The sequence below is a fragment of the Sebastes fasciatus genome, chromosome 16 (assembly GCF_043250625.1).
Source record: "Sebastes fasciatus isolate fSebFas1 chromosome 16, fSebFas1.pri, whole genome shotgun sequence".
Taxonomy (NCBI): Eukaryota; Metazoa; Chordata; class Actinopteri; order Perciformes; family Sebastidae; genus Sebastes; species Sebastes fasciatus.
The window spans coordinates 15499022-15514422 of record NC_133810.1 but is presented as its reverse complement, the minus strand read 5'-3'; the positions used below and the strand labels follow the sequence as shown (position 1 = coordinate 15514422).

General features: G+C 39.8%; 2 protein-coding genes across 2 annotated transcripts in view; one reads left to right on the top strand and one right to left on the bottom strand.

The window, feature by feature from the left end:
- The window catches only part of LOC141753178 (stAR-related lipid transfer protein 13-like), a 70955-nt gene extending 59651 nt beyond the window's left edge, over positions 1-11304 (bottom strand). Inside the window, exons 1-3 of the mRNA XM_074611585.1 lie at positions 11179-11304; positions 5350-5492; positions 3438-4294 (exon numbers count right to left, since the gene is read on the bottom strand). Coding sequence (XP_074467686.1) covers positions 3438-4121 — 684 coding nt within the window. The 5' untranslated portion in view covers positions 4122-4294; positions 5350-5492; positions 11179-11304. The remainder of the gene's footprint in view (positions 1-3437; positions 4295-5349; positions 5493-11178) is intronic.
- A 41-nt stretch (positions 11305-11345) lies between these two features.
- Positions 11346-14802, top strand: rfc3 (replication factor C (activator 1) 3). Its single transcript, XM_074611591.1, has 9 exons — positions 11346-11484; positions 12592-12729; positions 12879-12946; positions 13040-13137; positions 13297-13478; positions 13613-13749; positions 13855-13953; positions 14061-14130; positions 14217-14802. Exons 1-9 carry the CDS (start codon positions 11398-11400, stop codon positions 14406-14408), a joined length of 1071 nt encoding a protein of 356 aa, XP_074467692.1. The 5' UTR covers positions 11346-11397; the 3' UTR covers positions 14409-14802.
- Positions 14803-15401: the final 599 nt, after the last annotated feature.

Genomic DNA, 15401 nt, shown 5'->3' with positions numbered 1-15401 from the left:
TCTGTCCCTTCCATTACAGCTCAGTTCATGCACATACCTAAACCCCTCGCTTTCCCTCTCTTTCCCTCTCCACCCATTGGTCATGGACTCTGACTGAGACACTTGTTCGCTGGCCTTCCAGGAAATGAACAAACTGCTTTGTTTCTGGGCTCCGCTGCCAATCCCAGAGTCCCAGAGGCTGATAGCAGCACATAGGGCCCCTTTGAGGAGCTTGAAGTCCAAAAACAGCCCCCTCACTCAAACACATACGTGCATAGACACATGCATGCATACACGCAGGCCCACACCCACCCATTCACGCACACAAACACACCCTTCTGTCCACTCCCACTCCCAACCCCATCATGTTGACCAGTTTAAAAAATATCTGCAGTAACGGCCTTGGCAGTAAAGCCATTTCCTGTGTGTTACAGCCCCCACATCTCCAGATTCCTACACACAGGAGCACAGAAGGCTGTCTATGTGCAGCAGGGTGCTATTTTTACCCTCACTATGGGGGACAGAGCCGGGGCGAGGGGAGAGCGCAGGGCGCGTAGGCCTTTCAGCGGCATGAGTGACTGCAAACATGAGCAGAGTGGCGCGTAAAATGAACACATATGCACACTGTGGCTTGCGCATAGACACCCATGTGCGCACATTTACTTTTCACAGCAGAGTGCTCTCAAAGTTCATGAAATGTTAATGGGCTTCTGACCAAAGTAGTATGTATACAGAGGATAGAGCTCTTAATGCATCCCTATATCTCAAGACCATTTCATTATTCGTCTGAGCTGTCTTGAAAAGGCTAAAACACCCATTATCCTGACACATAAGTCTATGAATAAATGACGAAGTGTAGGCTATCCTTCGTCTGTACTCTAAGTGTGCTTACTGCTGATATGAGTTGAAAGGTATTTGTGCATGAATCAATAACAATATCATGTTGGTGCTGTAACTAAATAATAGTAGAGGAGATGTGAGCAGCAGTAGCTTCACTTGCAAACAAATTCTGATGATCTTCCAAATCCATAGGCTTAATATACCACTGGATATTACAGTAATGACTGACTGGTTGCATGTTATGTTCTTCTGGGAATGAAATATTACGATGCTCAATTCACCCCTTTATGTAAGGGATAATGTACAGCGAGCCGGTCGTTGTTGTGAATTATTACACAGCTTTGTTGAATACTCGATTCTGATTGGTCAATTACGGCATTCCACGGTCTGTTATTTCTTTATAGCAGACCGTTGCTATGTATAACAGACCGTTGCTATGGACGCAGTTCTGATCTCGGATTCTGGCGGACCGTTTTTGTGTCAAATTATTGCTTTCTTAAGTAAGTAGCTGTGTGATAAGCAGGATAATGTACAGCTAGCGGGTCACGGTGCCGCATGGCCCAGTCAGGGTTTATTTCACGACAATGACCCGCTAGCTGTACATTATCCCGCTTATTACACGGTAACTTACTTACTTCACAATCGAGTATTCATCAAAGACGTGTAATATTTTTTTATAAAAACAGATCATAGTTTGTATAATCAAGTAAGAGAAAAAAAATTCTGTAAAATTTTTTAACTTAAAAAAGCTGAATTGGTTGAGACAGTAATGTGTCCAGTGACCAAGGCTGAGATAGGATTCAAAACACCTACAAAACTGGGACAAGACAGAAAAACTATCTTGATACCGGTATTACAACCAAGCTTGTAAGATTCATTTCACTATAAATGCAGTTTAAATACTTTTTACTCTAAATTGTTACCCACATTGTTGAGTGTGACGAAACAGCCCGAACCAAGATATTCCAAGAATGCGGAGCCACAATGGGGCCTCTTTGACTTAACAGGTATTCAAATGAGCGCTGCATAAGCCTGTCAATAAGTGACTTTAAAAGCTACTTGGTCAAACTCTGAGAACGACATCACAAAAGGAGCGCGGGGAGAACAAATCCTTTCATTTCAGTCCAAGAGGGGAGAACAGCGTGCAGTGTGCCAGAGGACTGTTGTGGGAACGTGCCAGCGACTGAGGGCTGCTCTGACAGGTGTGAGAACGCCGTCAGGGGCACGCTCACACTATTACTACCATGGATGGCCCGCTGGTACGGTGCATGCTGGGAGGTGGAGATGCCAGGCCGGGCAAGGGGAAAAATGAGAGGAATTTATGATTGAAGGTATACCTGCCAAAATAATCCTTTTTACTCAGATCCTCCTCTTTTCAACACAGATTTCTCTTTTACTTCAAAAACTTATAATCCAAAGAATTCAAACGATTATGAACTCTTTATCTCCAAATGTTATAGATGAAGGAGGATATACTGTATATGTGAATACAAATGTGTTCTATGGGTAACCACAAGTCTCTTTACAGACATACCCACTTTATGATAATCACATGCAGTTTGGGGCAAGTCATAGTCAAGTCAGCACACTGACACACTGACAGCTGTTGTTGCCTGTTGGGCTGCAGTTTGCCATGTTATGATCTGAGCATATTTTTTATGCTAAATGCAGTACCTGTGAGGGTTTCTGGACAACATTTGTCATTGTTTTGTGTTGTTAATTGATTTCCAATAATAAATACTGTATATACATACATTTGCATAAAGCAGCATATTTGCCCACTCCCGTGTTGATAAAAGTATTAAATAAAGTATATCCGTCCTATCCAGACCCTGACCTATAACCGATAAACTACTGAAAATTTGAATTGAATTGAATTGTTGAAATATTATTGAATTGTACTTTATTTTAGTTTGACTACATACAGACGTTGATACAACTACTGGCTATTTTAATATATATGGCACTGAATCATAACACAAGTTAGACATTATGATTTGCTTGAGGAAATTTTCTCTTACTGGACCTCTTTGAATTTTATCTGAATACCCCTGCTATACTGCAACATAAAGTGCAGTATACAGTGTGTAGATTGTGAATGATGCAATCAATACATCGTTTCTAGTTGATATTGAAACATTTATAAAATCACAAGAATTTATATTTATACTATACAAAATATCTGGAAAACACACTGGAAAAAATACAACAAGCAACAATAGTAGTAGTTAAGTGGAAACAAGCTCATGCTGAACAGTTTGAAGCAATTTGCTGCCCTCTAGTGGTGGAAGAAGGTTTCACAGTTACAAAATAGGCTTTTTTTTTATTGAGACAGTTGGACAGTTTGTCATGTCATAGTAGGAAAAGCACAGGTGAAAATAATAAAATGAATGGTCCTGGTGTTGTGCATGCTGGCTCATTGCTTCCTGAGATGTTATTAGTAGAACATGTACTTTTCCTACTATGAGAAGTCAACATGTCTGCTGTGAAAAAGGCCTATCTGCAGTGGAATGTAACACAAGCATGCAGCTACTGATTTCTTTTCTCTGGCAATTCTACACAGTGAATAAGAATTCTTTGTCTTTGTTATCACTTGCCTCCTGTCTTGTTTTTCTTACCTGTTCTCCATTGTTCTTCTGCAGCGTTTCCTCTTCCTCCTGGCTACCTGCGGACTCAGGTTTTCCCTTGTTGGTGGGTTTTTGCCAGCCAGATGCAGCAGCGCCATTAGGCTGGGCATCCTGTCTCTTCCTCGAGCACTTCCTATTCCTGCTCAAGTTTCTACGGCGACGACTGACCATGAATTCCTTATATTGTGACGCCTCGGGAAAATCATCCTCCTCGTCATCGTCATCCTCTCTCTCTTCAGTGGAGGATGAAGAGGACTCTCCAACGTCAGAGGTCACCTGGTTGTCACAGAACACAATGGCACTCGGCTTGTGCTTTACCATTCTTAGCAGATCCGACGAACAGTCCTCTGATGCGTTCGCAGACGCTGGAGGATGGTTGCAACTACTTTTATCCACGTCTGAACTGCATTCACAGTGTCCGTTCTGCTTCACGTCAGTCGTATTACTGATATCCACCTTCGGCTCCTTCCATCTTTGAGCATGACTGGCCACGGGACCCGGAGCACAGTGCAGAAGAGGAGCAGGTTCAGACATGGTTCTCAGTTTGTTGTTGGAGCGTTCAGTCAAGAGGGGATCTTGAACTTTCAGGTCACCCAAAGGGGCAGCCACAGCCAGGGGGTGAATATGCCTGTTAGGCTGCTGCTGCTGCTGAACAGCTTCTGGACCTCCATGCATCACTAGTGAACCTAGTCTTCATCTGTTGAGTCTTTTATAGTAAGTACAACGGCGGCTCATTCAAACGGAGCGTGATGAACCGTCATTTAAAATACAGCTGCTGAGATAAAATGGATGATATTTACACTTTGGCCCACATTTGAATGCCCCGGAAAATTCCTTTGATACCTGAGCTGGAGAGAAAGAAAGAGACACAGAATGTAACTTTGGGCAAATTGATTCATGTTCACACACTGAAGAATATGTGCATGTATAATCCAGTGTCATATATGTCTGGATTCAAGTTTGGATTTGCAAACAGACTTAAGAGGGATGCAACTGCTGCTTGGTTTATCTGGCCAATCAATCATTTCCCACTCAGTAAGACGTGGCCCGATAGTAGGGCTGGGCGATAATTCAATACGATAAGTTATCGTCTTTCAATGGAATCATATCGTGATGAAATCATATATCTATATCGTGATACACAATTATGTCTTCTAAATCAGTGATTCGGTGATATTTCAAATAGACTATTTATCAAATTACCAGAAAACATGCTACATCATGATATGATATATATTGTTATTGAGATATGAAATGATCTATGTATCAGTTAAGAAGATTTTGATCATATCGGCCAGCCCTGTGACAGGCCCATGCTAAAGTCAACAAAGTTTGTTTTCACAAAAAAAAACACAGCAGGTCTTACTTTTTTTTGACAAATGCATTTTGCTCAAACACATTGTTTTTTCCTGGTGGATATTTTCGGCTGCGGCCAACACACCCTTTCCTTGCCTGTCATTTTTTCTTTGTCTTTCAAACACATAGTGGTGGGTCTTAAAATTGGGTTAAAATTATATTACAGTAAAACCTGGGCTGTCACATCAGATTTTCAATACACGATTATCGTGGCCAATAGAATTCACGATATCGAATATCACTGCAATATCTCTAGAACATTTGAGAAAACAAAATAAATTCTATCAGTCAAATTCATCTTTAACTTTGTTTATTGTGCGTTTTGTCAAATGAATTACACTCAAAATATGTGTGTGGCAGGTCGGTGAGAGAGTCTGTAACCAAAACTGTTCAAACGTTTGATTTAAGAGGCGCTGGATAATTTACACAATATTTTATATGATCACTAATCTCTAACTGTGACCTGTTTCTTTTAAAAAAAACAAAAAACATTTTAGGAACAATAGGCTGCTTTATAAAGAAACACAGAATAGTTATTTCAACATACCAGACGTTTTTGTGCAGAAGTTGTGTCATCCAACGCAGCAGTCTGATGGTAACACAAGTATCCAGCTGAGGCACCGTAGTGTTGCTTATACGCTGCATGATGCCGATAATACAGAAAGAGTGCCTCCGAAAAGGTATGAAACGCTGTGAGGGGAGGAGAAAAAAAAGAAAGGGTTGAGGAATGCTTCCCCCTCCTACATTACCTCAGCAAGAAGACAGTGAGTTCCACAGGCAGGTGTTTGTACTACCTGTGCAAGTGTGTGTGTGTGTGTGTGTGTGTGTGTGTGTGTGTGTGTGTGTGTGTGTGTGTGTGTGTGTGTGTGTGTGTGTTACTGTTATTTTGCATGTGAGAGCGAAAGAGAAAAGGAGATAAATTATGCACTGAAAGCAAATTAAATGAAAACTTCTGTTGTGGAAATGATCAGACAGGTTAAATAGCTGCATGCACTTAAGACAAATAAGACTTTGATTAATAGGCTTGAGGTCTGAGTCGTACATTCCCTCCTCCCCATTCCTCCTTTTCACTCAATGCTGTATAACGTGGCTCGAGGCGAAAGATTTTTCACCTCAGAAGCACATTCCTCGACAACACATGAGGTAATGCTTTTAACATGTTCTCTTCGAAATCTCTCCCTCAGTTCATACTTTTTGTAACTACAGCAACGCTGTAAGCTTTGATTAACTAGAAAGTACTTAAGGTCCTTACAAAGCTGTCGACAGACTGAGGAATTCCTCAAGTTTGCCAGCAAACATTGGATTTTATGTTTTGTAGGTCAAGAGCACAGACCTGTTATTTAACCTTGAGGATGAGTCTACCTGTTGAGGCCTGTTTGACCCTCCAGGTCTTGGGGAGAAGAGATCTGGTCAAGGTTCAGGGTGTACCAAGTAAATGTCTCTCCACCACAATATATTATTCCCAGAGTGCAGTGGTGGAATGGAACTAAGTACATTTACTCAAGTACTGTACTTAAATACAATTATGAGGTACTTACTTGAGCATTTACATTTTATGTTACTTTATACTTTTACTCCACTCCATTTTGAAAGCAAATATTTTACTGTTTAGTCCACTATTTATTTGACAGCTTTAATTACTAGTTACTTTGCGTATTCAGATTATTAATTAGGGATGCACCGATACCAATACCGGATCGCATCGGGCCGATATTGACTCAAATAGCTGGATCAGATATCGGTGACAATGGGGCCGATGTTTATATACTATAGACATCATATATTGGAATTTTAATTCCTGTTTAAGTTTTGACCAATTTGTTACTGCATTAAAAGATTCACACTTGAATTATAATTCCTGTTCATTTTTTTTTTTTTTTTTTTACCAAGTTGTTGGTGTACAATTTATTATTTTAATAATAAATAACAATTCAGTAATCATCTATGTATTTATTAGTTACATTTTGTTTTACAAAGTTAGGAAAAGCAATGTTGAAGTCAAGCTTGATGTTGCCTTACACATAAAAGAATGAACCCAGTCACTTCCACACGGTGTGACATACAGCTTATAAATTAAACACTGGTATTGGATCGGTACTCGGTATCAGCGGATACCCAAAGCCCAGGTATTGCTAGCGGTATCAGGACTGAAAAAGTCGGATCGGTGCATCCCTACTACATTATGATGTATTATCACAGGTTAGGTTACCCAGCAGTATATAAAGTACTTTTACTTTGTAAAATGATCTCCACGTTAACAGCTGCAACATTGAAGTGATGCATACACATTACATGTGCATCACTAATTATAATTCAATATTATATATTATTATGAAAAGGGCCATTCTGCATAATGAGTACTTTTACTTTTGACGCTTTAAGTATATTTTAATGCTAATTTTGTACTTTTACTTGACCGCAGGGCTTTTACTAGTAACAAAGTATTTTTACACTGTAGTATTGCTACTTTTACTTAAGTAAAAGGTCTTAATACTTCTTCCACCACTGCCAGATTGCTGTCTGACTATCTATTTGTTCAGGTATAAAAATACTGACTGTAATTCATCCAAATAGAAAGGAGCTCAGTGATGGTAAAATTGCTGCAGTCTAAGCATCACAAAATGACATTTGAAAAAATTAGCAACATTAAAATGATCATCATGATAGTTCAGCATTTAAGGACAGTTGACAGTTTTCACAACAAGGTCTGTGGTCTGTCAAAAGAGATTTTTTATGTTGAATTTATCAGATGAAAAGGCAACAAACCAAATACCACTGGAAATTTCACTGTGTTTTGGACCATACGGCATCAGCACAAGTTGAGCTATCAGGCCATGAATAAAAACACACTTATTCATGAGTCAAAGTGATACTTATGAATGAACTAAATAAGTTATCTTGCATGAATGAACTTGATAAACTTCCAGCAGCCGTCCCAGATGTTTCACTGCCCTACATTGCTGCGATGATGGATGCTAATTAATTTAACTCAAACATGTACTGTATTTCAGTACAAGCTACGCCAACCTGCTGAGACACGCTGCTCCATATAGAACATTCCTGTCATAGAGAGGTAGCCGGTGGTGGGTCGGGGTTGAAGGAAAGCAGGGCAAAGAAGAAGATGAGAAAGGAAGGCAAGGTGAGATATGACAGGTAGATTAACTATACAATACAACTATTAGAGAAAAGAAAGAGGAGGATAATGAGTATCTATAAAAGCTTTAGACAGATATGGTTGTCTTATTTTCTGAAGTCTATAAATCATTTCCACTGAGGGGGAGCACATAAAACATTTATCAAGATTGGCTGCACAAAAAAAACACCAATACACCCACAATGAATTATGTAAACTGTGTTATCTTGACAGTGTGTACGGTAGACACAGTGTCAAATATGAAAGACAACAAAACCTGATTTTGACAATAAACATTCAAGTGCACGAAGTCAGATAAGCAAAGAAAAATGTACTTTCCAACACTGTATGTGTTGGAAAGTATGAAATTCTGCACTTTCTTTTCCTTTTTTTTCCTTTTGCATGGCCCAAAATCCAGTTATTAGATAAACAAATGGATTGTTCAGGTGGAGATCATAGAACAAGGGCATAGACCCCCTGTGCATAAAGCAACATATTTAGAGCGCTTCTCCAAAAAAAAAAAATCTTTATGACCTTTTACTTAAGTTAAAGAAGCAACACTACAGTGTAAAAATACTTTGTTACAAGTAAAAGTCATGCATTCAAAGTCTTACTTAAGTAAAAGTACAAAGGTATTAGCATCTAAATAGACTCAAGGCATCAAAAATAAAAGTACTCATTATGCAGAATGGCCCATTTCAGCATAATATATAATATATATTGAATTATAATTAGTGATGCATGTGTTCATCACTTGCAGCTGGTAAAGGTGGAGCTAAGTTTAAGTACTTTATATACTGCTGGGTAACTTAACCTGTGATAATACATCATAATGTTGTCATTAGTTAATTTATTTTTCTGACTTTCTATTAATAATCTGAATTTGCAAAGTAACTAAAGATGCCAAATAAATGTAGTGGACTAAAAAGTACAATATTTGCTTTCAAAATGGAGTTGAGTAAAAGAATAAAGTAACATAAAATGTAAATGTTCAAGTAAAGTACAACTTAGTACCTCATAATTGTACTTAAGAACAGTACTAAAGGTACACACCAATACACACCTTCTCGTCATGGCATGGCATGACAGCATGGTGACATTATGAGCTTTTGTTTTGGTTGAATTGGATTAACTATCTCACATTCCTTGGTTGTTTCTTTGTAACCTTACTGTTTTCACTGTAAATGCCTGCAAATCTGCAGCAAAAAAGAAAAGATGCTATCCTTACAATTCCATATACGATATAAACAGATTAATGTGATAGGTGAAAATAAGCTGCTTTTAACTCCTCCTCCTCCGCTGGGCTTTCTCCCAACATGACACGTGTTGTCCAGGGCTGTCCTGTATGGTATACACACACATCTCTACTTATACCTGAACATAACAACAGAAGTCACTCAAGAGTGACACTAGTCGAGGTCATCTCTTGTGGACTGCTGGAGAGACATTCACTCAAGTACTGTACTTAAATACAATTTTGACATAGTTGTACTTTACTTGAGTATTTTCTATTCTAGCTAACACCTCTATTCCACCACATTTGCAGTACAATACCTCTAATCTATCCAATAGTATAAAGTATCTAAAATTTGCTCCACAATGACAAGTACAACATTAATATAGGCTACTAATATTCAATAATAACATAACAATTTGAAAGGAGCCAATCTGCATAATACTACTGGCTACTACTTTTACTATACTATACTGTACTTTTGATACTTTAAGTAGGTATTTTACTACTACATTTTTCTGATAGTAGTAGTACTTTTACTGAAGTAACATTTTGAATTCAGAACTTTTACTTGTAATGGAGTGTCTTTAGACCATGGTATTTCTACTTTTACTTAAAGGTCCTATATTATAAAAAAGTGAGATTTCCATGTTTCTTTATTATAAAGCAGGCTCAAGTCCTATATAAATACTGTGAATGTATCGAAACATCCATCCACAAGGAAATACACACAACCCGTATTCAGAAACTCTGTATTTGAAACAAGCTGTCAGGATTTCTGTCCATTCGTGATGTCACAAATATACAATATTTAGACCTTTGACACAGTTTTAAACGTAAACATTCTAAATGTGTCCCAGTTTATTCCTGGTTGCAGTGTATGTGAATATCATCAGCTGACAGGAAATACACATGGACCCAAGCTGTTGCCTAGCAACGCAATTCTGTTGCAATTCCGTCAAAATGCGCTAAAACAGAGCATTTCAGACAGGGGGTAAATACAAGCCCCCGAGAAGTTCGCCGGTCAACGATCCGGACTTTCGTAGCGGCTAAACGGCGGTACTGCAACTTCCATGTCCTTCACGTGATGCCGTTGGGCCCCAAAAGACTTTTTCCCATAGACTTATATTGGGAAAGAGACGTCAGTTACTCAGCGGATAATTTTTTTTTAGGTGAATCAACTTCCCAGTACGAACACTCTAATGGCCCTTATTTAAAAAATTAAGTTTTTAAAGTTGTAAAATGCACTAATAGCTGAATCCAGAGTTATTTCCCTTCCTCCGTTCATGTGAGTGAGACCCAAACCGAGGCTGGAGCGCCAAGCCGTGACGAAGGCGTGACGTTGGGACCCAGTGACCGAGTCATGTGACTGAGCGGACGCTACAGCGCATGTCCTAGTTGCTCAGGATCCGCCAAGATCCGGGTACTTTTCCAGACGGAAGTCGAACCATTTAGGCTTCATGCGCCAATGAGCAACTCTCATAGGAATGACCGGGGCCCCGCCTCCAACACTGTATCCATTTCTTTTAATACATCCATGGGGTAAGTACAGGCATATTCAGGTTGACAGGATGAGGAAAATAAACGTTTTTTGAACATTACAGCATGTAAACATGTTCTAGTAGAAACACAAAATACAAGTATGAACCTGAAAATGAGCATAATATGGGACCTTTAAGTCATATTTTTAATCAAGAACTTTTATTTGTCAAGGAGTGTCTTTAGACCATGGTATCTTTACTTTTACTTGAGTTAAGCTTTTGAGGACTTCTTCTCCACATGTGACTCTGGGGACATCACGGCCATGTTGTTTTTTAACATGACAGGTGCACTGCACAGTTATGTTAGCTGGCTACACAGCCATGCTAAAAGTGCTGTTCTAATACTTTATACTACATAATTCTGTCAGAAAACAATTAGGAATAACCTATCATTATCAGACAATATCTTGTGTCCAATAACCTACTTACAGTTTTGTGGTTTTCACGAGGAAAAGGTGGATTTAACACCTGTAGCAGTTCACCTTCGACCTACTGCTCCTTCCGGTAGGTGGCGGTAATACACCACCAACCTCCAATAAACACCAAAGAAGAAGAAGAAGACAAGCGGAAGTAGCAGCAGCAGCGCGGGTCGCGTATGAATCATATTTCGCGGGAGTTAGTTTAGAAGAGTCAGTCTGTCTGTCTGCTGTCAACACGGACGATAACAGTCACTAAACTCATTACACGATGAGTCTGTGGGTGGACAAATACCGACCGACTTCCCTCGGGAAGCTCGACTATCATAAAGAACAAGCGACTCAGCTGAAACACCTGGTGAGAGAGAAGAAACCTACATGATAACTATGTTCACTGTATTCAGGCTGTGTTAGCATTAGCATCATATAGCTAATAGCTGCTGCTTATATAACGTTAGGCTCATATATCAACAAGTTTAATCAACTTTACACACATAAATGATTCCCTGTGGACGTTGTTAACCCTGCCATTGAAGTGTAAATATACATTTGGACATGCAACCTGAGTTAAACTAGCTTGTTTGTGATAGCATTGTTCATCATATTCATTATTATGGAGCAATACACCAAATGTCAGAGGCTAGATTCACCTCACAATGCCCTTCAGTTTCTGAAATGTTTGCTTTAATGTTGTGTTGCTGATGGGGTAAGGCAAATATTGACACATAACCTTAAATGAGAGATTAGGATGGCTAAGTATCTCTTCATTTAAGATTCTTCTTAAAACACTTGTATAGACTTGCCTTCATGAGATCCTTCTATTTTACTTCTCAAACTTATGTTTTGTAGTTTTAATAAGATAAGATATTCCTTTATTAGTCCCGCAGTGGGGGAATTTGCAGTTTACAGCAGCAAAGGGGATAGTGCAAAAAAACAAGATGCATCAGCTAACACAGTAAAAAAAAAAAGAAGAGCTAAACGAAGTGTAACAAAATATGAACCATTTAAATAGAAGGAAGTATAACAATAGGAGCAGTATATACAGTATTGCCAATAAACAGACTATTAACAAAACTGCACAAAGGGAAAATGATATTGCACAGTGAGAATGAATGGCTCTAACAGCTGCAGGAAGGAAGGACCTGCGATATAATGTTATTTGCCATGTTTTTTTTTACTGTGTTTCCTAATTGTTTTGGATAGGGCTATTATTGTTTTATGATTAACACGTGCATGTTTCTGTTGCTGTTGTTTTTACCATGTAAAGCACCTGGTAAACATTGTTTTGGAAAAATGCTATATATAAAGTTTATTATAGGTGCTTTCGTAATTGTAGAGCTACTAAGCATCACTTGACTACACAACTCACAAGTGAAAATTAAGGCAAGTAATTGGATAGTCCAGTGAAGTCAAAGCAAATGTATTCCTATAAAGCAAACCTCTTTCTTTTAAATGTTTGTTCCAGGTTCAATGTGGCGACTTCCCTCACCTGTTGGTGTACGGCCCATCAGGCGCTGGGAAGAAGACCCGCATCATGTGTCTGCTGAGGGAGCTGTATGGAGCTGGGGTGGAGAAGCTCCGCATAGAGCACCAAACCATCGTGGTGAGAGGGGAAATAATGCCATAACTGCCTCACAATACACCACTAACATGCAGTTTCTCCTGGCATCTCTGCTCAGTCTTCGTGAGATCACGATCAAATTGTCTGATGAAGGCTTACTTGCATCCCTGTTTTGTGTTTTTCATCTCCAGGCTCCCTCAAAGAAGAAAATTGAGATTAACACAATAGCCAGCAACTACCACTTGGAAGTCAACGCAAGGTAACTTAATGATGAATGAAATGATTTCCAGGGCAGATATGTATGCTATAGCAGGCAAAAGAAAATAATTAATTTCTGTTCTGTTCTGTACAGTGATGCTGGAAACCAGGACCGCGTTGTGATTCAAGAGCTGATTAAAACTGTGGCTCAGTCGCAGCAGATCCAGTCGAGCACCCAGAGAGAGTTCAAAGGTAGGACAGACACATTTACCTTTGTGCCACTTTAACCTGTGAATGCTGGTCCATGTTTTAGAACGGTCTGTTAACTAGCTTTCCCTGATGCCATCCTCTGTGAAAACATTATCAGACTGTCACTGTTGTAGTAATCCTTGACACACTTTTGTTTCTCAGTGGTGTTGCTAACAGAGGTGGACAGACTCACGAAGGACGCCCAGCATGCTTTGCGCCGGACAATGGAAAAGTACATGTCCACCTGCCGTCTCATCCTCTGCTCTACCTCCACCTCCAAAGTCATCGGGCCAATTCAGAGCCGTTGTCTGGCGATCAGAGTTCCTCTGCCGAGCACAGAAGAGGTACGATGGAGATGATGTGGTTTAGATTGTGATTAGTAATCATCTGAAAGTAGCACATTGGAATACCTCAAATTTGTTAAGATGACATTTCACCTTTTTTTCCCCCTTGTCTCTGTGTTATTCCTTTTGGTCAGGTCTGTAATGTTTTGACATCGATCTGTAAGAAGGAGGGTCTGCTCCTCCCACCTGAGCTGGCCAAGCAAATCACTGAGAAGTCTGGTCGCAACCTCCGCAAAGCCCTTTTGATGTGTGAGGCCTGCAGAGTGCAGCAGTAAGTTGTCACAAAAGTTATTATCCTCCACAGCATCATCTGTGGATTAGCATTGAATATAAACGAAAAGGATCTGCTTATTTAGCCTGTATTAATCTTCCCCAGGTATCCGTTCTCGGCAGACCAAGACGTCCCGCAGACGGACTGGGAGGTCTACCTCAGAGAAACCGCTAATGCCATCGTCAGCCAGCAGAGTCCTCAGAGGTAGGCGAGGCAAAGAGAAAGAAGAGTTGGTTCTGTAGCGACTGAGGAAAGTTAATCAGATTTGTGGGGATATTTTAACGCTGAATCCTCGTCTGTGTCTGTTCCAGGTTGTTGGAGGTTCGAGCCAGGCTGTACGAGCTGCTGACTCACTGTATCCCTGCTGATATCATTATGAAGGTACAGTTTACAACACATCATCCCCTGTCAAAGTGTTTGGAGTGATGTTTAAGGTCATTAATTTTCCTTGTCCAATCCTCTAACAGGGTCTGGTAACAGAGTTGTTGAGTAACTGCGACGGTCAGCTGAAGACCGAGGTGGCCCACATAGCAGCCTACTACGAACACAGACTGCAGCTGGGCAACAAAGCTATCTACCACCTCGAGGCCTTCACTGCCAAGTTCATGGCCCTCTACAAGAAGTTCATGGAAGACGGTCTGGACGACATGATGTTTTGACTCTGAATGGACTTCAAATACGGATATTTTTCTTGACAGGAGTTCAACAGCCCTTGTTGATTTCCTGATATCTTGCTTTTTTTTTGCCCCAAGAAGACTCTCAGTGGACTTGATACAGATTCTATAAGGCATGGTGGTGACATCAACATAACTCACGCCAGAATGAATCTTGATATAGACAGTTTGTGGCTTTATGCCATGGTTTGTTGCCAAGAACATCAGCACTGTATAGAGTTTGTAAACCTCTAGTGGTGTCAAATAAGCAGTTTTGATAGCAGCAGTAGCAGGTAATTATTTGTATTAAAAATTTACTGCAAGGACGACATGTTGTTTGTAAAAAAATCTGCACCAGAACATGACAATAAATTGTAGGAAAAAGTCTGGTTTTGCTCTCTGGAAATGACCAAACGTGTATTTTATTACTATGAACAAACATAACACAGAATCTGTACTATAATACTTAGTTACGTAGCAGTATCGGAAATGCGTCCGATACTGCCCAAAATTCGGGTTTGGGTATCGGCGAGTACGCCAGTCTATGCACTGATCCGATACCATAATTTATTAGCCCAGAAAAAAAATCAACTTGTTTAAGCGGAATTCAGTTTGTCTTCACCGCTCCAAAACAGTAGCCTTCACTGTGCTGTCGCCCTGGATATACTGTATCATGACTCCCACTGGCAACTACTTTTTAGAGCAGCGAAAAAGAACTGATTGCAGGTAATTTGTCATGTGAAGATAGCAAACAACAATGCGTCATGTTTTACAAAAGGTTTAACCTGAGCCAGGCCATACAACAAAGATAGTAATCCCATCACATCCATACATGGTCAGTAGTAAACAGCTGTTTACTAATAAACAAAAAAAAATGTTATCACGTCGGTATTGGATCGGTATTTGGTATCGTATTCGGGAATGAAAAATGGTATCGAAACATCTCTAGTATTATATAACATGACACTGTCTACAATACTGTCTGATTTTGCGCAAAGG